Source organism: Gavia stellata, chromosome 17 (genome assembly GCF_030936135.1).
Source record: "Gavia stellata isolate bGavSte3 chromosome 17, bGavSte3.hap2, whole genome shotgun sequence".
In the NCBI taxonomy this organism is placed as follows: Eukaryota; Metazoa; Chordata; class Aves; order Gaviiformes; family Gaviidae; genus Gavia; species Gavia stellata.
The window spans coordinates 16,073,621-16,095,686 of NC_082610.1; the positions used below are offsets into that span (position 1 = coordinate 16,073,621).

Here is a 22,066-nt window from a genome sequence, read left to right on the forward strand (position 1 = left end):
TCAAAAAAGAAGCCAAAGGTACTCAAGGCAGCATGGTTTGGTGTTTGTTTGTTTTGGGGTTTTTTGTGTGGGTGGTTTCCTTCCCCTCTCCCCCAATATTAAATACCTATTTTTCATACTATTGTTAGTGTATCAAGCAGTTTAGGGACTTGGTTCATGTAATATAATTTATTTAATATAATTCAAATGCACACTTTTTCCTCAAAAATGACTACCAAATGATCTAGAGTTTTACCATCATACATGACCATTTGTGTTGTTTCTTGGGTATACTTGTTAGTGCTCCATCAGCCATTTGTACAGATATTTCACTTTCTTTTTTGTTGTTTTATTTCTTCTAGGCCTAATTTATGAAAATGAATTGTGTATCAAGCCTATGGACTGTCCTTGTGACTACCATGGAAGTTTCTTTGAAATGGGTTCAGTGGTTTATGAGGAATGTAATAACTGGTTAGTAATTTTTCTTTTTGTGCTGTGGACTTAATTCTTTCATGGTCATGAGACACAACTTCTTTAAGGCTTATTTCAGTTAAAAATTGAATGAAGTCGTTAAGTCATCACTGTTTCTAGATACGAAAACTGTTATTCCATATATGTTTTGCAATGAAGGGAAAGAGAAAAGAAACTATAGAGCTATTAATGTGGAAGAAGAGCAAATGACAGATATTGCAGAGAATACTGTAATGTTTAGTACTCTTCACCTTGAACTCTGCCTCAAACTAAAGGAATCTAGAACTCAAAATCTTAATATGAGAATTACTTTGACTTTACTTTGTCTCCTGTTTGTGTGGTCTCACTTGGACACAAAGAGCCTGATGTCATTATGACACTAAGCTGCTGTTTTGTGAATTTCTAAGTTCATTTTATACATTGGGAAGAAAAGTTTGTAGGAAGAGATAATGCCTTTTATTGGAAAACTTAATTGAAGAAAATGGATGAGCTTGCAGATGTGCAACTTCTTTTTTCACAACTCTATTTTTTTAAAATGATAAGATTCAAATTGCTTGTGTTTTATTCTTCTCAATTTTAATCATCATTAACTTCTGTAATGATTATCAAGGAGCTAAAAAGAAATTGTTACTGAATGCAAGGATCATTTCACCTGATCATATCCGCATGACAAGCTCTTGCCATGGCTTCCAGGCATTCTAGTGACTGTGATAGCTCTGTTGTACTCTTTTGTGAAACTCAAGGCACTTGGTGCTCACTTCCTAGAGAAGGAATCCAGGAAGAACAACTGAGGGACAGCCAAAGCTTGATTAAAAAAAAAAAAAGTATGAAACCTTTTTGTTTTTATTTCAGCACTTGCATTGGAGGAAAGTGGATTTGTACAAATCTTACATGTCCGGGTATGTGAAAGTCTTGAATACTTAACTTATTTAATAACTGAATTTTTACTTGGGGTAAAATATTACTGTTAGATCTTCATGTGATATTTCACTATATAATTTGTATTTTTATTTCTATCTACATATAAGCACATTACACAGAGTAGGTTAAATATTAAAATGGTCTGAATAGCAGGCATCTGCCTTTCAGCTTAGTGCAGTAATGTGTCTCCCTATACAGTACTGTAATGTCTCTGGTAGATGGCACTACCTGGTCATTCTTGTCATTCAACGAAAGTTTCTTCTCTAATCTTCACTTGACGGACTTACAGAAAGATTACTTTTTTCCCCACAGTATTGCTGGCTAGTGATACAGTATCTAGGTGTTGTACAAATATCAGTTAATTATTTTCATAACATGCCTGTGGAATGAGGGGTGCTATTCTCACTTCACAGATAGGCACCTAAACTACAGAAATTAAGGTCAAAAGGATTTTGCACGCTAAAGGTACGCATGGCCTCATAGTTCTTATAGCTGCCAATAGATTCAAGCACTGCTCTCAGAGTTAATGAGTTAACTGTGGGAGTGCTTAATGTTTCTGCAAATCAGTTTTTGGAGCCACAAATGAAATACCCAGAATGTAAAGATGATACATATTATTGCCTCCTGGTCGACGAATTGTTTAGGTATCCTGGCCTGGCATCAGGTAGGAACTCCATAACAAAAGCAAGGATAAGGTTCACTTCCTAACCCTGTTCCTAGTGCCTGGTTATAATATGAATAAAACTTTATAAATTTTATCATGTATCAGAGTGTTTGAACTCTACGGTAGTAATAACTATTGAGAGAACACTGTCTTTTCTGCATACTTAAATGCATTATTTGTTACGTTTGTCAGCTGAATGCTCGGTTTCAGGAGACATTCATTTCATGACCTTTGATGGGCGCAAATACACTTTCCAAGCTACCTGCCAATATATTCTAGCAAAAAGCCGTACATCTGGAGCATTTACCATATCCTTGCAAACTGCTCCTTGTGGACAGGTAAGGCTTAGAACCTTTTTGTAATAAAGGGTTTATTAATCAGGGGGAAAATGTATTAAAAAAAGAAACCTACCTGTGATTGAATATATTAAAATTGATCAGTAGCGACACTTTTCCTTAATGGTGAAATAGTTGAACAATAACAGTGCAGAGGAAGTCTGTACATAAATTCTCATGTTTGCTTGCGACAGATAAAAAAGGTTATGGTAGCTTTCTGATTCAGTGTTCACTGAGGTCATTCAGTAGCATATGGTGCTTCATGCAGCAAACCCTGGATGATAACTTGTTTTATTGTGGATTTTCAACCAGCACAAAATAAGCCTACTGCTTATTACTACTTGAAGGAAGAATGACTTTTTTGTGCCTTGAATATAAATTCTCTTTCAGCTTTGTTCTTGCAGCTTGAAAATCACTTTTACTTACATTGATATGAAAAACTTCGGATAGCTTTTGGGACAGCTCTCTCAGATTTGGGTGTATGTATGCATCTGTGTTATTGTTAAGTTGGTATCCTGTGCAATTGATTTCAGCCAAACATGTATGTGCATATATATAGCTGATACTAAGAGTGCTCCTCCTAGAAGTCACTAAATATCTGCTTTATGTCCAAGACCCATTCTCTTCCCTTTGTGTATGTGGATTTCTGAGCATGTCTTATAACGTTGTACGTGTGAGGTATGGAACACTGGTAAGATTTTCACTACAGCATTTCATTCTTATTACAGTCTTGATAGGTCTTGTAATTTTGAGGAAGTTAAGGCAAGTTAGAATAGATCTTAAACATACATAGGTAGTGTCAGAAGTGTAGTTGGCTGAATTGAGCTGTTTTCTGGAGTCGGGCTTTTCTCACTGACTTTGCGTTCTATATAGGCATGTAAGGGCAGAATTTGGCCCACATTTGTATTAGGGTCATAATGCTACTGTGAATGCCTACTTAAGAAGCTGCTGGACTTTCTGTAGGAGCAAGATGTTAAACTTTGTATCTTGGCCAGATTTATGTTCTGTCTTCAATGGCTTTATGTAATGATTTTTACCTAGGAGCAACTGTACAGATGTTTGAGGTGTATATACATGTGACTCTTTTTGCTGTATATCTAGACCATCTACTATATGCTAGGCCCAAGTTTTAGTTCTTAGTATGATGAGTTTCCATATTGTTGCAGTTACGTACTTCACATAAAATCAGATTTAGCGCCATTACTTTTTACTTCCGTGGAGGTAACTACTTTCACTTCATTATAGTAGTTTTCTTTTGTGTTCTAAATAAATACGTGATTCTATAAGTCCTTTTACAGTTATGATTGAATTCATTCTTCTCTGCAGCTTATATCGTTTGTGCACTTGAGATTTCCTTGGAAAGAAAAATGGTCATATAAGTTGTCATGCTGCTCTTTCTAAAGGCATATTTCAGTAAAGTCTTTTTGTCCTTGTGCACTAAAACCTACTTCTCTGTATGACAGAGAAGACCTTTAAGCAGAAGGAAGTCATATTAAGCTGGCATTGATAAGTTTATTATAATAGAAATGATTTATTTGCAATCTAGGTAAGAGATGGGAGACCTTGGGTGCAGGAAGTCTCATCTCTGTGATAAAAGTTGAGAGGTAAGAAAAATAGCCTAACTAGATAGAGACCAAATACATTTTCCAACTGGATGATCCACAAGTAAATGTCCGACTGTCTCCTCTATGGTTCCTGGGAGAAGTGTATGAGGACATCAGGTGAGGTATGTGACAGGGCATAGAAGTTACCAGTGTTGAAAAAGTGGATTCCTGTGTTATGAATACAACTGCTTTATTATGCTCTAATAGCCTTTAGCTCCTTGAGGTAGAAGAGTTCTGGTGGGGGCTGTGAAATGAAATCTTGGTGAGGACACGCACATTAAAAATACTGTACAGGCTTTAACCTTTGTGTGCATCGTCTTTTGGGTTGGGAAGAATCTGATGATCCTGCTAGTATTTCCTGTTTATAGGAAGATTGAGACTGATTCAAGATGCAATGTATCTGATCATTGCTACAATTCCCCACTTCAAGTGCATATTTGACTTACCTTATTCTGATTTTAATGAGTTTAGCTGGCTTCATTCTGTGCTAACCTTGGGATCCTGAGGAGTTGATTAAGTCAGTATCATCATCTAGAAGAAAAAAAAAATAGCTGTGAAGCAAAACATAAACATAGGCATTCAACATAGGTATATATCTGTTTAGTCAGCATAATATTCTCAGAACTTTGCAGAGTCCAAGAAGCTTGAGACAGGTGGTTGTATACTGAAGCTGTATCCTGTACTGTAAGGTTGAAGATAAGCCAAGGGGATCCCTGAAGAAGCACTCTAGGTGACTTCTTTTATCAAATGGAAGTTCAGGCATGATTGACAGCTTGCCAAAGCCCCCAGTGAGATGCCTTTCAGCCTGACCTGTTGAAAAGCCCATCAATGGACAACAGGGATCTGGAGCAAATATCAGCTACGGTAATGTGCAAGATATGTATTGTGGGTGTCATTGTCTTTTGTGTTACAGAGCACTTATCTCTGTGCAAAACAGGCAGAAACATGCCTGTTGGTTTAGTTGTTGTGGTGACGTTTTTGTTGGGGAAAGTGATAATCAAATTAGTTGGCTTTCTGCAGTGCTCATGAGACTGCAGAGAGCCTTGCAGTGATTCTTTCATCTTCTTCACCCTGACTTAGGGACTTTGCGTAATGTGTCTCTGTGTCCAAGTGGTTTGTAGATGGAAAAAGCAGATTCTCTTGGCTTTTACTACATGTTGGGCTTCATATTTCACCTAGCCTTTAACAAAGCTAGCCTGATCAGTCCTTAATTTGTATAGACTTTTACAGGGGTTTGAGTGAAGCATTCTGGACATTAACAGCCAGGTGGGTGATCAGCCCACCATGTGTTACGTTCCAGGGCTAAGTGCTGCTGATTTAATTATCAATGTACAAGTGGTGAGAGGGTAGTGAGAACAGTTTGCGTAGTATAACGCAAGAATGTGGGGCTTCAGTGCTGCTATTCAAGTGTCTAACTATCAACTAGCTGGTACTAGTTGGCAAAAGAGCTGCTTTACAGTTCCCTAGGCACCATCCATTAACTTTTTCCCATTTATAAAAATTAATGAATTGAAATGGGAAGCGAAAAGATTTGTAGTGCAGAATCTTGTATTTCTTGATGGTTTGAGATTGTGTGCTTTTTTTAAAAAAAACACTTTATCAGTCCCATCTCATTCAAGCAGATTAAAAAAATGTAGAAAGAAAATACCTGTGGAGACTGTAGCTCTCTGAATCACAAAGAATCCAGTCATCTAGAGCCTTAGAGCTGGTGACATAAACAGTCATCAGGCAACAAGTTATTTCAAAACGATGTGAAATTTTGTTTAAGCGCTTATTGGAAGGAGAATCAGTCAAGTGATCAGCACAGCTTAACCTTATCTGAGTTTCAGGTGACAGCTTCACTGGCTTTGTAGTTTGTATGATGAGAAGTCTTCTGAATATAGAATTTTTTTTTTTTAAGTGTCTAGTGAGAGAAATGACCATTCCTGTGAAAACACCTGCTGAAAGCTGGCAGGGGCAGTGCTGTGAAAGCAGCAGTTCATTGGAACAGAGAGTAATTGTCAGGCGGAATTATTCCTTTAGTTTCAGCATGAAGGAATAGTAAAGCTGTATATACTATGGAGGGTTGTTCTCTTTGGTCTGGGCCGCTATGCGTACCAGCTGGTATTTTTTTTTATTTTCAGCTTCTTAAAAGGTCAACAAAATTGTCAATTTATAGCCACTGTTGCTGAATGATATGCACAGAAACCTAATTTCTTAGTACAAAGGCAAGACAACAAGACAATCTGCAAGAGCATGGCTTCACGATGCAGATATCTTGTCACCATCAGTCCAGGAGAGCTGGTTGAGCTGATGAAATTTCTCCAGTTATTTTTATAATGTGCTATCTTTATGTTTCATTTTATCATTTCAACTGTTGGTGAAAGATGACTGTTGCACTATTATTTAGAGACAGGGAACTTCTGAATGTAGTTTTCAATCTTTACAAACCACCGTATGTACTTGTGTGTCCATGGTACTTGAAGGACTGACAGATGATCTGCTCTGTGCTAATTCAGCATCTGTCCAAGCCACATGGTAGTGTTCAGAGATCCTTGCAGCTCTAGTAATTTTCAACGAGTAGGGCAACATTTGCCCTGTATTAGGCAAGTCCCAGTGAGAGCTGAATAAAAGTGTAAATCTTTGAACTGAACATCCTAATCTGTTTGCACTGCAAATGGTGCTATTCACAGTATAACTTTGCTGTTAGCGTGACTGTCCAAAGGCAAGGATATTTTAACTAAAACTTGTTCAGTGCCTCTTTCAGCACTGAAGATGCTTAACATTCTACTATTCTATCATCAGTTGTGCCTTCGCTGTAGGTAGTGGGACTGCAAAGTGCAGCCTCCAGCACTTCTGTTGGACATTTCTGGACTGCAGCTCAGGACCAGATCCAATCACTGAGAAGTTTCCTGCAGTGAGATCTAGGCTGCTCTTTGACAAAATGATTTCAGACATGTCTGTGTATGTTTTGGTATATGAGACATTGAAGACGCATAATCAAGAAGTGAGTAAAATGAACAAATAGTGTGCCAAAAGTGACCGGACCCAATTTTTGTCATTGTTCTTGAATACCTTTTAAATGGTTACAAGGCCTTGCAGTGTAGGAGGCTGAACAGAAGAAGCAGCAGTTGGGTGCATCCCCCTTTCTTCTGTAGACAGCAGGGAATAGACAGTCAGCCACACTAAGCCAATGTAAATAAGCCGGTGTCTCAGAAGCCATAGTGAAGAGATTTGAGTGTAGCAGGAGTGGCAGAAACTTCCTTCCTAGACCAAAGAGAAAGTAGAAGGTGCACTGCGATTCTGACGTCTTTCAGCATGTAGCAAGGTGAATTACAGGATGCTGACATGGTCAAGTTCAAGTCATCTCTTGATCCACCTCTGTACCTGATTCTCTGTGATGGAACATTTTTCTTTTTAAAAAATTAAGCAGTGATCAAATTCATTCTGTTAAGAAAAATTTGGTAATCTGTGATTAATAAGCATGCTTTAATAAACATTCTTCCCCTTTTGGCATTGAAAGCCAAAGTACCTGTAATTATTCTGAAAGGTGGAAGTCCTGGCCTGGAAACTTTGATAGGAACTGACTAGTGTTAATCATCTATTTGGCTGGTTTCCATGTTATTTAGTACAGGTGTATTTGTTACTGTGGTATGTTGAAAACATTCAATATTCAATAGCTCTCAGACTTGTGCTGCTTCCCACCTGTGTGGTATGGTGTCTGGTCAAAGATCGCTATAGTAACAGAAAACAGGAAAATTAAGTAGTTTGGGACTTCATTTAGTTGGACAAGTACCAACCAGTTTCAGGACTTACTTAAATGGAAAAAAATCCAGCTTAACGAACGTAGAACAAGTGTACTATAGTTGACTTCCGTTTTAATGAAAGCGGTTAACTTGAATTCAATTCTTGATCTTTAAGCTGTTGTGAAATTTTCTTGTGTAGGCCATGTAAGCTTCTTTATGTTGTGAAATATTAGCATTTCAGTCAATTATCTGCTTTTGGTAATGTTGACAATTAAGTGCCACTGAAGAGGGTGGATGTAGGTAAGGCAGATGAGGTTGATCTAGGATTTCTTTGGAGTATGTTTCATCCAGACTGAAATGTAGTATTCCTTTTAATGTTTTTTTTGATATGATGTTTTGACTTAGAGAACTGAAACAGAAATAAGAATAAGCAAAGGTAGTAACAATAAGCAAGTTGGGCCAGTTGGATGTTGTGGTATTGTATGCTGTCATGATGCTGCCTTCCTTTCATCAGTATTCATCCAGGGAGCTTATGACCATGCTCCACAACTCCTCTCAGAAATCATGAACTTAAATGCTGTTCTAAATAATGATTCACAAGATGCTTCTGTCTTTCATTACTCTTTGCCTTTAAAAGAATTGTGTATCTTAAATATGCTTTAAAAGAACCTGGGTATATCAGAACACTTTAAAGTACAGATTTTGATTCCTATGTACTGCTGTGTGGATAACGCAGCCTTGTTTGTGAGCATTAATTCAGCCTCAGTGGGTCTTTAATCAGGGGATCTCATTGTACCAAGCTATGTAAGAATTGTTTCTCTTTCCAAATCCCACTTTCGAGCTGTATTTGCATAACAGGTTAGTGTTATATTTTAACATGTTAAATCATTCAAAATACTGTTTTCTTACTTAGCTGTAAAGCTGTATGTTTTAAAGTGCATTCTGCTAAGAAGCAAAATAAAACTGAAAATTTTCAATTCCCCACTAATTATAGCTTTACTTGCACTGTTATTTAACATTCATCCTACTTTTTTTTTTTTTTAATTATTTTGCTCTTATTTGTAGAACCAGGATGGATCATGTATCCAATCAATCAGCCTTATTCTTAAGCAGGACCCCAAGAGGCAAGTCACTCTGACTCATTCAGGAGATGTTTTGGTATATGACCAATACAAAATTAACCTGCCATATGCAGATGGTAAGGAATAATATATAAGTATATAACTCCTATCAAGCACTAAAGCAGTAATTTAATGGTATATGTGTATGTTGAGATACTGTCAATATTGCTAACATACTGAAGTTGTTGTCTATTTTTAATACTATCATTAATTTTTTATGAAATGTTTCACAAATTAACTGCTGATACACTTCTTACACTAATGGTTGGAGTTGTACAGTAGCTGTATTGGGCTAGTGTCTCTTATGTTAAAAATGAGTATGTTCTGTCTCTAACAAGTCCAAATGCCATCCCTCACATTTACAAGGTTGGTTAGTTCTTTTCTGAGGGGAAATTCTTTTCTCTGATTCTTGAACTGCTTTTCCCTTTTTTGTAAGCAACTCAAGTAAATATAAGTGGAAGGAGCCCTCTTGCCCCTTATAGATAACCTACAGGTTTTCAGACCGAAGATTTCTTTTGTTTCTTTTTGGTTTTGCTTCAATGAGTTTTTAAATCTCTCCCTCTGGAAGATATTACTAAGTATTCTACACACGAATATATGACTCTGTTCTGTGAGATTTAGTGTTACCTTCAGTGAGAACTTTATATGCAAATCATTAGTACATTTGATGTCTGTGGGGCTTCGGCTCTTTGCAAATTTCAAAAAAAAGACTTTAATACAGGAAGCATGTTGCTGGTGTTAGGATTAGATTGTCTAAAATAAATGGTCTGTAATGTTATCTGTAATGTTTGTGTCTTTAAATTCATTTGCTTTTAGTTAACCTTTATGAATATTCCAGTGAACTCTAGATACATTTTGAAAAAGTTTCATAAGTTTCTTGGTTTTGTCTTTAAAGTGTGAATCAGTGTAACCTTTTGTGAGAAATCAATGCTTAGGGGGACAATAGTGTCTTAGTAGGAAAAACTGTAATTTACATAAATATGATATAAAACAAAAATAGTGAAATGGCATGAAACAAAATGCAAATTACAAGCAGGTTTCCTTTGCCTTTCAACAATCTCTGTTTTTACTCACCAGAGTTATTTGAAATACGGAAACTCTCCTCTCTCTTTCTTCAAGTAAAGACACAGATTGGATTACAGATACTGTATGACAGAGAAGGACTGAGGCTTTACCTTCAAGCTGATGGGCGGTGGAAAGATGATACTGTGGGCCTTTGTGGAACCTTCAATGGAAATACAGAGGATGATTTTTTGTATGAATAGCTGCAAGATTTCTATTTGCCAGTATATGAATATCTACAGTTAGAGTGGTAGATCAAGTGTGTACTGAAGCTGAATGGATAGATACCAAGAATAATTTATTGTGAAGTTTTGTGTTAGTGAGATAGATAGTAGGTTTTAGTTTGCTAACAAAAGATCTGTAACTTCAACTATAGGATATCAGGCCAGGTATTGCTTAAAATATTTTAATATAAAAATACAGTGACATGTAAGTGCTGGTTTATCTGAAAAGTTTTGTCCAAAATATGGAGCGGCCTGTGTAAGTGACTTTCTGCCTCCCTGCAAGCCTCTTTATCTCTTTCCAGCTCCTATTTTCTGCTGCAAGTTCTAATCTGCTCTCTCTGACAGAGCCTCCATTGTTCAGTATCTGCAGGCCAGCAACAGGAATTGGCTGTTGCCTGAGCTTTGCTTTGTTGTAGTGCAGTGAAAGGTGGTCAGAGCTGCCTAAGCATTGCAGTCAAGATTGCTCTTTGTCCAGCTTCTTTGCAGCATGCTTCCTACAAATAATGAAGAATAAATTGGCTTCCAGAGAACTGAGCAGCCTAGTGGAAGTGGGAGAAGGAGAACATGAATTTAGAGCATGACAGAATATTTCTTTGACCAAAGAAAAAAAAAAAAGAGGAGAACTTCTTTCTCTCAAAACAGTTGAAATTTTTTAAATCAGAACTAATAGAAAAACTTTCCATAACAGTTCCCATTTAAAAACATATACACACAAACAAATATTCTAGTGGATTTTGAACAATTTCTATCTTAAAGATTAAAAAGTATTATCAGAATATTGTTTATAACAAGACTAGGAAATACGTAGACATGATCTCAATGAAGAGATATTATGTATGTAAAACTACTAAAAATATTTCACTGTTTGAAGCAAGTAAGTTTTGTAGTGTATTTTTGATGACAGTCTTTGGACTTGTTCGCAAATAAGTGAGAAGTTGTTCAATAGTTGATATTTGTGGAAAAATCCCTTAAACTACAGGAACTTATGAATTGTGCTGGGACATGACACAAACCATAATGTGCAAGCATCTTGGCACGTACATGAAACACCGCACACCAGATTTGGGACATTTGCTGTAGATAGTGGTGTCTTTTGCAACACCTCCACCCCCACCCCCAGCTACTTTACCAGAAGTAATACTACTGGTTGTATGCCTAATGCAATCTTTTTCCCTAGAGTGTAACATCCCATATTTAAATGCACAGTTTCGATCATTCTCCCTATACAATATTAGTGTGCCTTGGTTACTTTGATCAAAGTCTTTCTATCTTTCAGCTTCTGCTGCCCCTCTGCTTACCTGGGCCTCATGGATATCTATTAAGTTGCTTTTGCAGTTGTATCTCTGGACCCTTGGATTTCTGTTCCTTCCTCTTTCTTGCAGGGACTAGAGAGCCTGGGAAGTCAGCTACCCAGGAACAGACAGGAAATTATAGGTAGAGGAGAGATAAAAATGGATCAGATAGCGCTGAGGAGGCAGAAGTATGAATAAGAGAGTGCAGACTTTGAGGACAGTGGTGCTCCCTCCTTCTCTCTCGTGAAAATGGAACTTGGTCTGTTTTGATCTGTCCTTCCTGACAAAGTATCTAATGGCTCTAGAGCACATCTTCTCTTTTGTTTCTGGGCCTTTGCCTGGAAAGAAAGAGTAGAGTCCTGAAACTTGAGCTGACAGTGCTTTACGGGAAAGTGCATGAGAATATGGAACAGTGGAAGGAGAGCTTGAACCAGCTCTGCTGAAGGGGGTGGTAGAACTGAGTCCATTCTCTAAATTCACTGTATCTTTTGTGACTGACTTCTGTTTTGTAAAAGGTCTCCAGTTGGAGTGACTGAAAGCACTCCAGAGCTGTTTGGAAACACGTGGAAAACTTCATCAGCATGCATTCTTGTGCATGATAGTTCGCAAATGGATCCGTGTGATATTCATCTGCAGGCAGGTGGGCAGTGAAGGTCACTTGTTATTGACAAATGCATTTCTACTTATTATATCTGTGTCCATTTTCCTAGTTGGATTGGGTAAAGTAATAACCAATTCTACCCACTGAAAAAATTAATACTTACAGGTAGGATTTGTTGAGTTCAAGCCCCAAACAAATCATGTGATATATTATTTAAGTAATCTGTGATACTTGCAGAGGCACTTGAAATACCCCCGTTTTACTTCTGGTTTGCAGTTAAAATGTGTTAAGTTAGACATGCATTAAAAGCTGGTAGTATGTCTAGTATTGGTGATGCTGCTAGTTGAGATGGAGACTTAAAAGTATTGCAGTATTCATTTTTGAAAATACTGAAAAAATGAAACATTTGGTTTAGTTGTATGCTGTGGAGGAGAATGAGTAGGAGAAAGATATTTATGCACTGCTAGCCTTTATATTCAGCTGAAAGGGTCCAGTTGCAGAAAAATGCTAGTGGCTGATGCCATGAGGACCACAGATGGTCACTAAGACATCCTTTAATAATGATGAACTATGTAGATCATCAGTTATATCCATTTTACAGTTCCTACCACTTCTTATCTTGGACTCTACATGCTTTTAGGCAAGATACAGAGGTAAAATATTGAGTAAGGTTTTGCCTGTAACTTCAGCCGTGCTAGGAAATCATTGTGTCTCCTGCTACAGCATCATCCCGTCTTTTGAGTGTTCATACACTGTGCAGCACTAAGAAGCTGCATTCTTGGTAATGGGTTTGGACATGAATGTAGAAAAAAGTGGCCTGTACAGGAAGTCAGAAATTCTGGAAAAGGAATTTTGAAGTCCTAGTTTATGCATCTCTCATTTTATGGGAAATACAAATTTATCTCTTTCTGGATATGCTGATATAGCGTATTATTTCTCTTGACCACTATTGCACAGTTATTTAATGCATTCAGAATTAAAATATTCAGATGAGCGCTGTGTTTGGAGCTTCTTATGTAACTATTTGATATTGCTCTTGTTATCCTGTGCGGTAGTGCTACCCCAAGCTAGCAGCTCTGGGTGTGGCTGCAGCCCTGTGCAACTGAAACAATGGGTAACATTATTTTTTAAAATACTGACCTATTGAAGTAGTTACTGGGAACGACTTAGACTGAAGAGATGTGTAACCCTGTGTGTTTATGAAAGGCACTGGGTAGTGTGTAGCATCTGTTGCCCAACCCACATCCATGAATCAGTTTAAAGATAGGAGATTATGTAGGCACTGTCTGCGTATTGTAAAGTTTTCAGAATACCTTAAAAACTTTCCCAGAACAAGTTCAAAACTATGAGCAGCTAACTTCTTTTCTGTCCTTCCATACAGTTGTATAGATACAAAGGATAGAAAGATATATATGGCAATAGTATATAACTATGATAAGTTGCGTTGTATAGAAGACGCTCTTTATTCCAAATCTTTTTAAACTCCCTCACTGAAACAGTGTTTAATTTGTTATTTGTATAGCCTCTTATGCAGCAGAAGCTTGTAGCATCCTTACGAAAGAACTTTTTGCTCCATGCTACCCCTATTTGAGTCCTGTTCCCTATTTTGAGCAGTGCAGAAGAGACACTTGCAAATGTGGACAGATTTGTTTTTGCTCTGCTCTGGCCCATTATGCTCATCATTGCCAAAGATTTGGAGTTGTAATAAATTTCAGAGGAGGTGTTCCAGACTGTGGTGAGTTGCCTTTTACTTCTAGCATTAAATAAGTGCTGTTTGAGGACTTTAGAATAACAATCAGGAAAAAAAAAATAATCTTTTACGTGAGAAGAGGATTAGTTCTAGCATGATCTTTTGTGTGCAGGACAAGGTTCTCTTTTTGTCAAAACAGAGTTAGTACCAGTGTTTTTAGAGGATTGTTCCTTTATATTTTACTTTCTTTAGTTTTTTTGACTTTTGAAACAATGCAAAGGTTTTCTTGAAGTAGTTGGAGGGCTTCAAATGTATACAGAATTAAAAATATGTCTATATCTCCTATATCACTTTGAATATCTCATACCCATGTTGATATTATTCATGAGCTGCGTAAATAGATTTATTCTTTTCCCTATAGCTGCTAGGTTTATCTAATTCTTTAAATGAATGAGATGAAAAATGATGGTGATATGTTTAGCAGTTTTAGCTGGGTTATTGTCAACTTCTTGTCTGACAGCCTCTGTTAGCTTGTTCTCTTACTGTCAGTGACACTGAAATACACAGAGTGCTGAAATAAGAGTAGAGAATTGTATTGTTGATATTTAATTTAAAATGAATGGAAGAATATAGATAGCGTAGAGATAGCCAAAGGTGACATCTGTTATCTGCTCTATAAAGCCTCACAAGTAGAGGAGTGGGATAATGTTATTAAATTCTTTCGTTTGTATGAACTTTTAGTGATACAAAAGATCTCGATAGGACATGTAGTGCCCTCATCTACATTTTTTTTAAAATTGTAGAATTGGAAACCCTATAAAACAACGCTAAACTGACACCCCTGATGTTTCAGTAGGTTTGGCTCCATAAGCAAGGCTGAAAATGTTTTCTAAGGAACATTCAAGAATTTAACATCTGGTAGCTTTCGTCACATCATGTAATTATCCATGTTGTAATGCATGATAAAGAGGATTTTTGAAAGTCGGTCCAGCTTAAGTATCTCAAGCCAGAGTGTCTGTATGTATATCTGAAAAGACTGGCTTGCCTTGCAGTCATTATGGCATGAATGGCTGTGTACACTATGACTGAACAAATCATTCAAACTATTTGATTTGATTTTACTTTTCTAGAAGCAAGTATATTTTTATTAGAATATATTTTTAAAATAACTCTTCTAGGGTTTAAAATATGTGAATCTCTTTAGTATTTCAAGAGCTGCAGATCTTTTTTTTTTTGAGTAGAGCTTTATGGGCGAGAGATATATATCTATCTCTAAGAAAACTTAAGACTGTATTGTGCAACACCTGCAAAGTACACGCATTTTGTTTATTGCTTTTAATGTTTTCTTTAAGATGCTGTGCATTTCCCAAAGCTCAGGCACAAGAGCGAAGCATTTTCAGAGTTAGAGGAAAAAAAAAGGTTCCACTGTTTGGTTTCCCCAGTGTAAATCTGGATTAACTGCACAGACTTCATTGTACTCGTTATTATTGTGGATTTACATCTGTGTAGTTTACACAGCATAGTGCCAAGATAGCAATTTTAGTGGAATTTAATGTGTTTGAGAATGAAAGAATAGAGATGTTTATCAGAAAACTATTGGGAGGTACTTGAGTCTCTTGCACTGTAATTTGAGAGATTTGTTTCATTTGGACAGCTCTTTCATGTGAAGATACAAAGGAGTACAGTACTTGTGTATCTACCTGTGGCAGAACCTGCCAAGCACTGTCTGTGCCAGAGACATGCAGCAGTGATTGTGTTGAAGGCTGTGCTTGTCCCTCTGGAATGTATTTGAATTCCAAGACTGAACGATGTGTACAGAGGTAGGTAAAGTTGCAGTTCTGATAGTCACTCCCACTACTTTAGACCACTGCATTTGCAAGTCGGAGTGAAAACCTAGTAAACATGTAACCTTGTAGATATCATGCATCTGTAAAATTGGCGGGATCTTAGACTTATACAAAACCTGTATGTTGATCAAAAGTAACTCTTCTATAGTACTGACACTCATACAACATCATTAAAGCTAGTTGTTACATATTGTTTGGTTTTTGGCGTATAAGAAACAAAAAATGTCATATAAGTGGACACACAAAATGTGTCCATTGTTATGTAGAGGTTCCGCTTTGTTACTGATTTGGTTTGGAACGTGCTCAAGTTATATGGCAGTATTGAGATCAATTTCTTGTATTTAAAAAAAAAAAAACCAAACACACACAACAGCTCATAAAACCCAACCAACCAAAAAACCTCACCAAAACCAACAAAGCAACTAATTGAACTTTGAACAGCAATTAAGTCAACGGGAATTTTTTTTTTCTTCCTTCAGTTTGAGTTTATCACAGTTACATGTTTTTCCTCTACTCCAGAAATGAATGCCCATGTTATTTTCAAGGAATTGACTATCCCCCTGGAGAAAATGTTATGACATCTTTGGGCAAATGGTGAGTTACAAAACTGTTTTTTCACCTGCTTAAATGGTGTCTCTTTTTTAAGAGCTCTGTCAAATCATTCTGGTTAGCCTGTTGGGTTTTTTGTTACTGTTTTTGTTGTTGTTTTGGTTATTCTTTTATGAAACATACAGAATAAACCTACATCGGTTTTCTGTGTGTGTTTGGACAGAGTGTCTTTACAACTTAGGTTTTCAGGCTGCTGTGCCTATAATCCAATATACTGAAGTGCAAAGTAGAGAGAAAAGCCCCTATAATTTTGTAGATCCATACCAATGTGGAAAGTTCCAGAAAATCCCAGGCATTTCCTGACGGTCCATTCAAGTCTGTTCAGCTAGACCTTCATTGCTATTCTCCTTCCCTATACCAGATTGTAAATCCATTTATGAAGAATAGTTAAGAATCTGTTTTCTACTAGTATAGAATCAGTGTAAAAGAGTTATGTGGCTTTATCAACTAAGAAACAACACAAATAACTGTCAGCTGCAGCCAAAGGTAAATAAGCATCTCTGCCATTGTTCCTTATATTTAGCATTTGTTCTTGTCCTCGTGCTCTTCTATTTGCATCATTATAGTCATGACATTAAAGAAGAAAACTTGTTAAACTATTTTGGCTGCTGCCAGTTGCATCCTTTTCAACAAAAAGACAACAACAAAACAACACCAACAAAACCTCAAAAAACCCAAGCTTTCAGAATTCTTTTTCTTGAAGTAATGTTTGCACTCTCGCTGCCTGTATCAGTTGTTACAGCACTTAAGAGCAGAACAGACCAAATCATGTCTGTGGTAGATCAGCATATAACTTAGGTTTGTTGTAAAGGCCATGTAAGAGATTAATGTTGTCAGACACCTATTGCAATAGGGACACTTAGTAAATACACACACTTGTTTTCACTTTCATTCTTGTCGGCAGCCTAATGTCCATAAATACTGATTGTTTTAAATCTGTATTTTAATCATCAAGTTAGCTCATCTTTACCTTAGGGCAGATTTCCTGGAGAGTACCAGGCAACCCATTGTGCATGTGGGGCTGTGCAGAGTCTGGGTGCACTGTTGCTTGTTCACAGAGCATGTGCCATACAGCACTGGCAGTCATGGGAAGGGGCTTCTCTTGGTAGATTCTTTGATTTCTTTCCTTTTGTCTTCCTCCTCAAGGGTCTAGTTTAGTTTATTATGCGAAGCACTGTGATGAATATTTGGCTGAATGCAAGCTGATCATGTGGTCATCCGCAAAGGCATTTTTTAGAAATGACTGTAGGTGAAAATCATCTTTCCATTGATTTCAGTAGGGTTATTTTGGATCTGGCAGCTTATTTTTTCATGTGAATGTGTTAATTGAAATATATCTATGGCCTTACAACTACTAGTCTTGAAGATAAAATAAGAGATCTGTATCTCCTGTGTAGTCATGACTTTTGCTTGCTGCCTTTCAACAAGGCTGTGTACAGATCTGAGAGGAAAGGCTTTCAAACATGGAGGTACACACTGTCGGCTCCTCTGAATTACCTTGTGCTAATACACTAGGAATCACATAGGACTATATGTGTGGATGACCTGGAAAAAAATACATACCATGTATTGGTTTTTTATCTGTCGCTGTGTTTTTATTGGAAACAATTACAATCTTTATTATGCTCTCTGCGTCCTTTTTCTTCTCAAATGCTTCCTCTTTGGAACTTCCATTTTCAAACTGGAATGTTTTCTTATGTTTGTCTAGGGAGTAGCTTTTCTGCTGTGTTGTTTTCAACCAGTTCTTTAGAATATTTTCATTTTGATACCGATGTTACATCAGCATTTGGGTTGCCTCCCTGTCAGTTCCCTTTGGTACTGCTTTGCCTGTTGGCTGAGTTACACTGTGAAGTCCCTGAGCTAGGACACTTTTCCTGCAGTGCTTTGGGGTACATACACAACTCCAAAGATGACAGCTGAGTGGCTGTAGCACATACAGAATTTGATTCTGAATCTGCTAACTATCAGTAGGTGTACTAGGGATGTCTTAGCCATTGCAAAAGAATGACAGAATAGTGCTGGACTTCGTGAGCTTGGGATCTCTAGTGAAACACAGGACCTGAAATGAAGCCAGTGCTGCTACCTTTTTTCCCTGACAATGAGTTGCTATCAGATCTGCTACCATTTTATAGAAGTACTAGACTATCTTGGCTGGAATTAAACAGGAGCAGACAGTATTATGTTGCTCAGTGCTTTCCCTGCATACAGTATCTTGTTAGGGTTGAGTTTTACACAGTTTGCTTGTTTCTTTGCTGAGCTGTGTTGTGGGGGAAACATGTTACGTCTGTTCTTGTCTGTGTAATATTTTGCATATGTAAATGGGTTAACATGCTACAAGCTTTGTGATACATGAACTTAAAATTTTTATTTTTAATCTTGATTAGCATAGAGTTGTTCGAAATTTTTTAGGTTCTCATTATAAACTGTAGTTCCAGTTGGTTCTGGTAATAGTCACAGTAGGTTGCTATTCCAGATTGCTATCATATTGCTGAAGCAAAATTAGTTTGAGACAGCATGAGGATAAAAATTAGCAACTGCATCGCTGTTTCCTCCTGTGAGCCAAGAACACTAAAATGATTGAAACATTCATGAGTATTTTCACATGGATGGTTTGTTCATGATTGATGTTAGGAGCAGTGAAGAAAAGACAAAGTTATTAATCTACTGTTACTATGGTTTGCCTAGAGAAAATTCCCTTGAGTACAAAAAATGGTTGCAGTCACAATAGCTTGTGATTGTATTATATTCAACATTGGAGTTTTACTTTCAACTGTAGGATAACTTAAGAACTGTTGGTATCATCAAGACTTTCACATAAACTAATAGCTTACTTTTCAGCAGATTTCGAAGGTGATGGTGAGGAAAATTGGAGCATTTATAATAGTGTTAAGAATGTTCATGTAAGAGTACATACCCAGAGCTTGCTGTAACATATATGTGTGTGTTTAGGGTTAGGTTTCGTTTTGCTGCTATTGCTCATTGCATTTTTGTTTTAGATAATGATGATTCTTTTATGTACAGGGCTTAGGGTTTTTTTACTGCACTGATGTCTTTGGGAGCAGTATAGTGGTGTATTCCTGTATGTATTTTTATGTCAACCCCGGCATTTTAACTCATAGTAACATTATGCAGAAAGCAAAAGTTTGAAGTGTAATTAATATTCTTTATGTGTTAAGGCAATGCACACTTTATCCACAGTTATAATGTTCAGTGCAAACATTTATACAGTTGTTTTGTATTGATTCATACTGCATGCTTCATTATTAAACAGAAAACATTAGTATTTTAGAATTTCCTGGCTCTCATTGCATCTTCATGTATTTTTATTGCAGCCATTGCAGGGATGGAGTGATGAATTGTGATAATAACATAATAGGTGAGTGAAGAGAGGGAGGGAAAAGATACTTCAAGTCTAATGAATACATATCCTCCAATCTCTGTGGAACCCCATATCTGTAGTAGAAGATTGTGCAATATGTACAAATGAATAACTTGCAGGATGGAATCCATGATTTAGTAATTACATATTTGTGTGATTGAAAGAAAGGCTGGTGCAAAGCAGCAGCATAACTGTCCAAAATACTGTTAAATCTGAGCAACTTTTTTCCCAGTGCTTTAAAATACTAATTTTTTTAGATTGTTAATGTAAATAAGCTTAGCTGCATGACAAACAGCAGAACTTCAGTAGGACAAACAAAGGCTAGCTTTGCTCCATAAAACATGGTTGTAGGAATTGAACACAGTTTTTTCACATGTATTTTTTCTTTCCTTCCATAAACCCTGAGTAACTAAAATATGAAAAAATAGTATTACTTTTGTCATACTTAAGCAAAAGAATGTAACAAGTGCTTTTTCTATTACAGTATATTTTATATGTCATTAAATAGTATGCTCCATAGTCTTGTTATGCTGCTTTCACTTCAGGGAGAAAGACTTTTATTTGAGGTTTCAGTTCTAGAATTGCCAACTCTTTGGCCTTTAGCAGAAATCTGTTCACCATGCACTTGAAGGTGGTGGTTTTACTGATTTGAGAATTATCTAGAAACTCTCTCCCTAATAAATAAACAAGCATGTCCCAGCAACCAAACAAAACCACTTTAAAACACTGCCACCACTTCGGGCATTTCTGTTACATATATACCATATGCTCAGCACAACCCAAAAGCAATTGTGCAATAGAGTTGTTTTGTTCATAGTCAGTGGCTCCAGCATGGAAAGTCACATCTAGCTCTCAACCTTTTCTTGATATTTTTGCTTTCTGTTGATTTCTGTTTCTCTGTTGGTAGTACTTTGCATTTCTGTTTTGGAGAGCTGATTCCTGATTAACTGCTTAGAAAGTCATGTCCCTTACTGAACAAATATATTCATTTCAGTATTTTGTGTGAAATTTATAGGGATTCTATGAAGTTAACTACGCTCAGAAGAGACAGGCAATTGGATGTTACTGGTGTTAATGGATGTTACACTTTTGTGTTACATATTCTTAATCTAAATCTATTGCACACCTTTATGGAATACAGAATTTCAGGTGTGAAGACTAATGTGTTTGTCAATTTTTTTTCTCTCCAGCACACAACTGCCCAGTTGGACAGATTTATATTAACTGCAATAATACACAAGTTGATCCTGAACTCAGCAGAGAGAGAACTTGTGAGAATCAGCTGCTAAACCTCACTTTCTCAGCACACCTTCCTTGTGTTTCAGGTTGTGTCTGCCCACCAGGGTGAGTACAGCCAGATTTGCATTTTTTGGTCCATAAACATAAATAACTACCTTCAGTAGCATTGAGCAATTAATTCTGCTGAGGACATTCCACATTTTTACTTGGAGAATTTGAGGTGTCAAGGGGTGAGCATCCAGCTTGTGAAGGTTCACCACGCAACAATATGGGCTGTTGAAGGCATAAGAAATGGTAAACCCAGAGACAGGTGGAGCCAAAGGTCTAATACCTCACAATAGTAAAAACAAAATAAGAGGAATATAGAAAGGGCATAGAAATAATTTGATCTGATCCCTGTACTACAGCAGAATTGTGTTTACCTAGATAATTTTATTTCAGATATCTAACCTGTTATTTGAACATTGCACTGAGGGAGGCATGTTTCTTCATTACTAGGCATTATTTTCAGTATTCTTTCCCTCAGAAGAATATTTTAAGTGTCAGGGATTTATGCTGAAAATGTGCAGAAGAGCTGTTGTTGTGTTTTGGAATCAAGCACTGTATTTCTGAGAGATTTTTGACTATAGAAGTAGCAATTTTGTGTTTAAGTTATGTTGGTTTTGATGGCATTTAGTCTCTTAAGCACATAGCTTGAAGTTTTTGAGTATTGTCACTCTAAAATTACTGTTTATGCCTTGAAAGCCTCCTCAACATGAAGAGTAAAAGCCAGATCCTCAGTCGAACTGGGTTGAAATAGCTCAGTTGAAGTCTGTGGACTCGTACTCATTTATGTGTACATTTTTCTGTGTCGTGGTAAAAGATTGCTACTCAGACTTCTGGTTTTTACCTTAACATTCAGAAGCATGAAATGTCAAACTGTTCACATGAAATGGAACCTGTAATTAGTCCAAGTTACGATATGGTACCATGGTGAAAAAGTGCATTGCTAAGATAAATTTTGAAATTAACTGGAGGCAGATGTTTTCAGAATTGCAAAAACTCATCCTGTTGGACCTGGCTGATACCCTTCAAAGCTAATGGCTACCTTCAGCAGCACTGTATGGCCGGTAACTTAGCAGAGAATGAAAAGTTTCTATGATCTGTTTTGCTGCACATGACCTCTGAGATTGTGAACTTTTCTACTGCTTCCTGGTCTAAGTTAGTTCTGGAATTTAGGCAATGAAAATGTTTTTTAGTATTGGAAGGCTCAGTGTCAAGTATTGGTGATCCCAAAACTCTGATAATACATTTTTATAGTTCC

At 36.9% G+C, this 22,066-nt stretch overlaps 1 protein-coding gene across 1 annotated transcript in view; it reads left to right on the forward strand.

The window, feature by feature from the left end:
• The window catches only part of OTOG (otogelin), a 104,469-nt gene that overhangs the window by 19,267 nt on the left and 63,136 nt on the right, over window positions 1-22,066 (forward strand). The window contains exons 13-23 of the mRNA XM_059825858.1: window positions 342-450; window positions 1,303-1,349; window positions 2,228-2,373; window positions 8,765-8,897; window positions 9,898-10,075; window positions 11,914-12,038; window positions 13,522-13,734; window positions 15,344-15,509; window positions 16,056-16,130; window positions 19,478-19,521; window positions 20,715-20,868. Coding sequence (XP_059681841.1) covers window positions 342-450; window positions 1,303-1,349; window positions 2,228-2,373; window positions 8,765-8,897; window positions 9,898-10,075; window positions 11,914-12,038; window positions 13,522-13,734; window positions 15,344-15,509; window positions 16,056-16,130; window positions 19,478-19,521; window positions 20,715-20,868 — 1,390 coding nt within the window. The remainder of the gene's footprint in view (window positions 1-341; window positions 451-1,302; window positions 1,350-2,227; window positions 2,374-8,764; window positions 8,898-9,897; window positions 10,076-11,913; window positions 12,039-13,521; window positions 13,735-15,343; window positions 15,510-16,055; window positions 16,131-19,477; window positions 19,522-20,714; window positions 20,869-22,066) is intronic.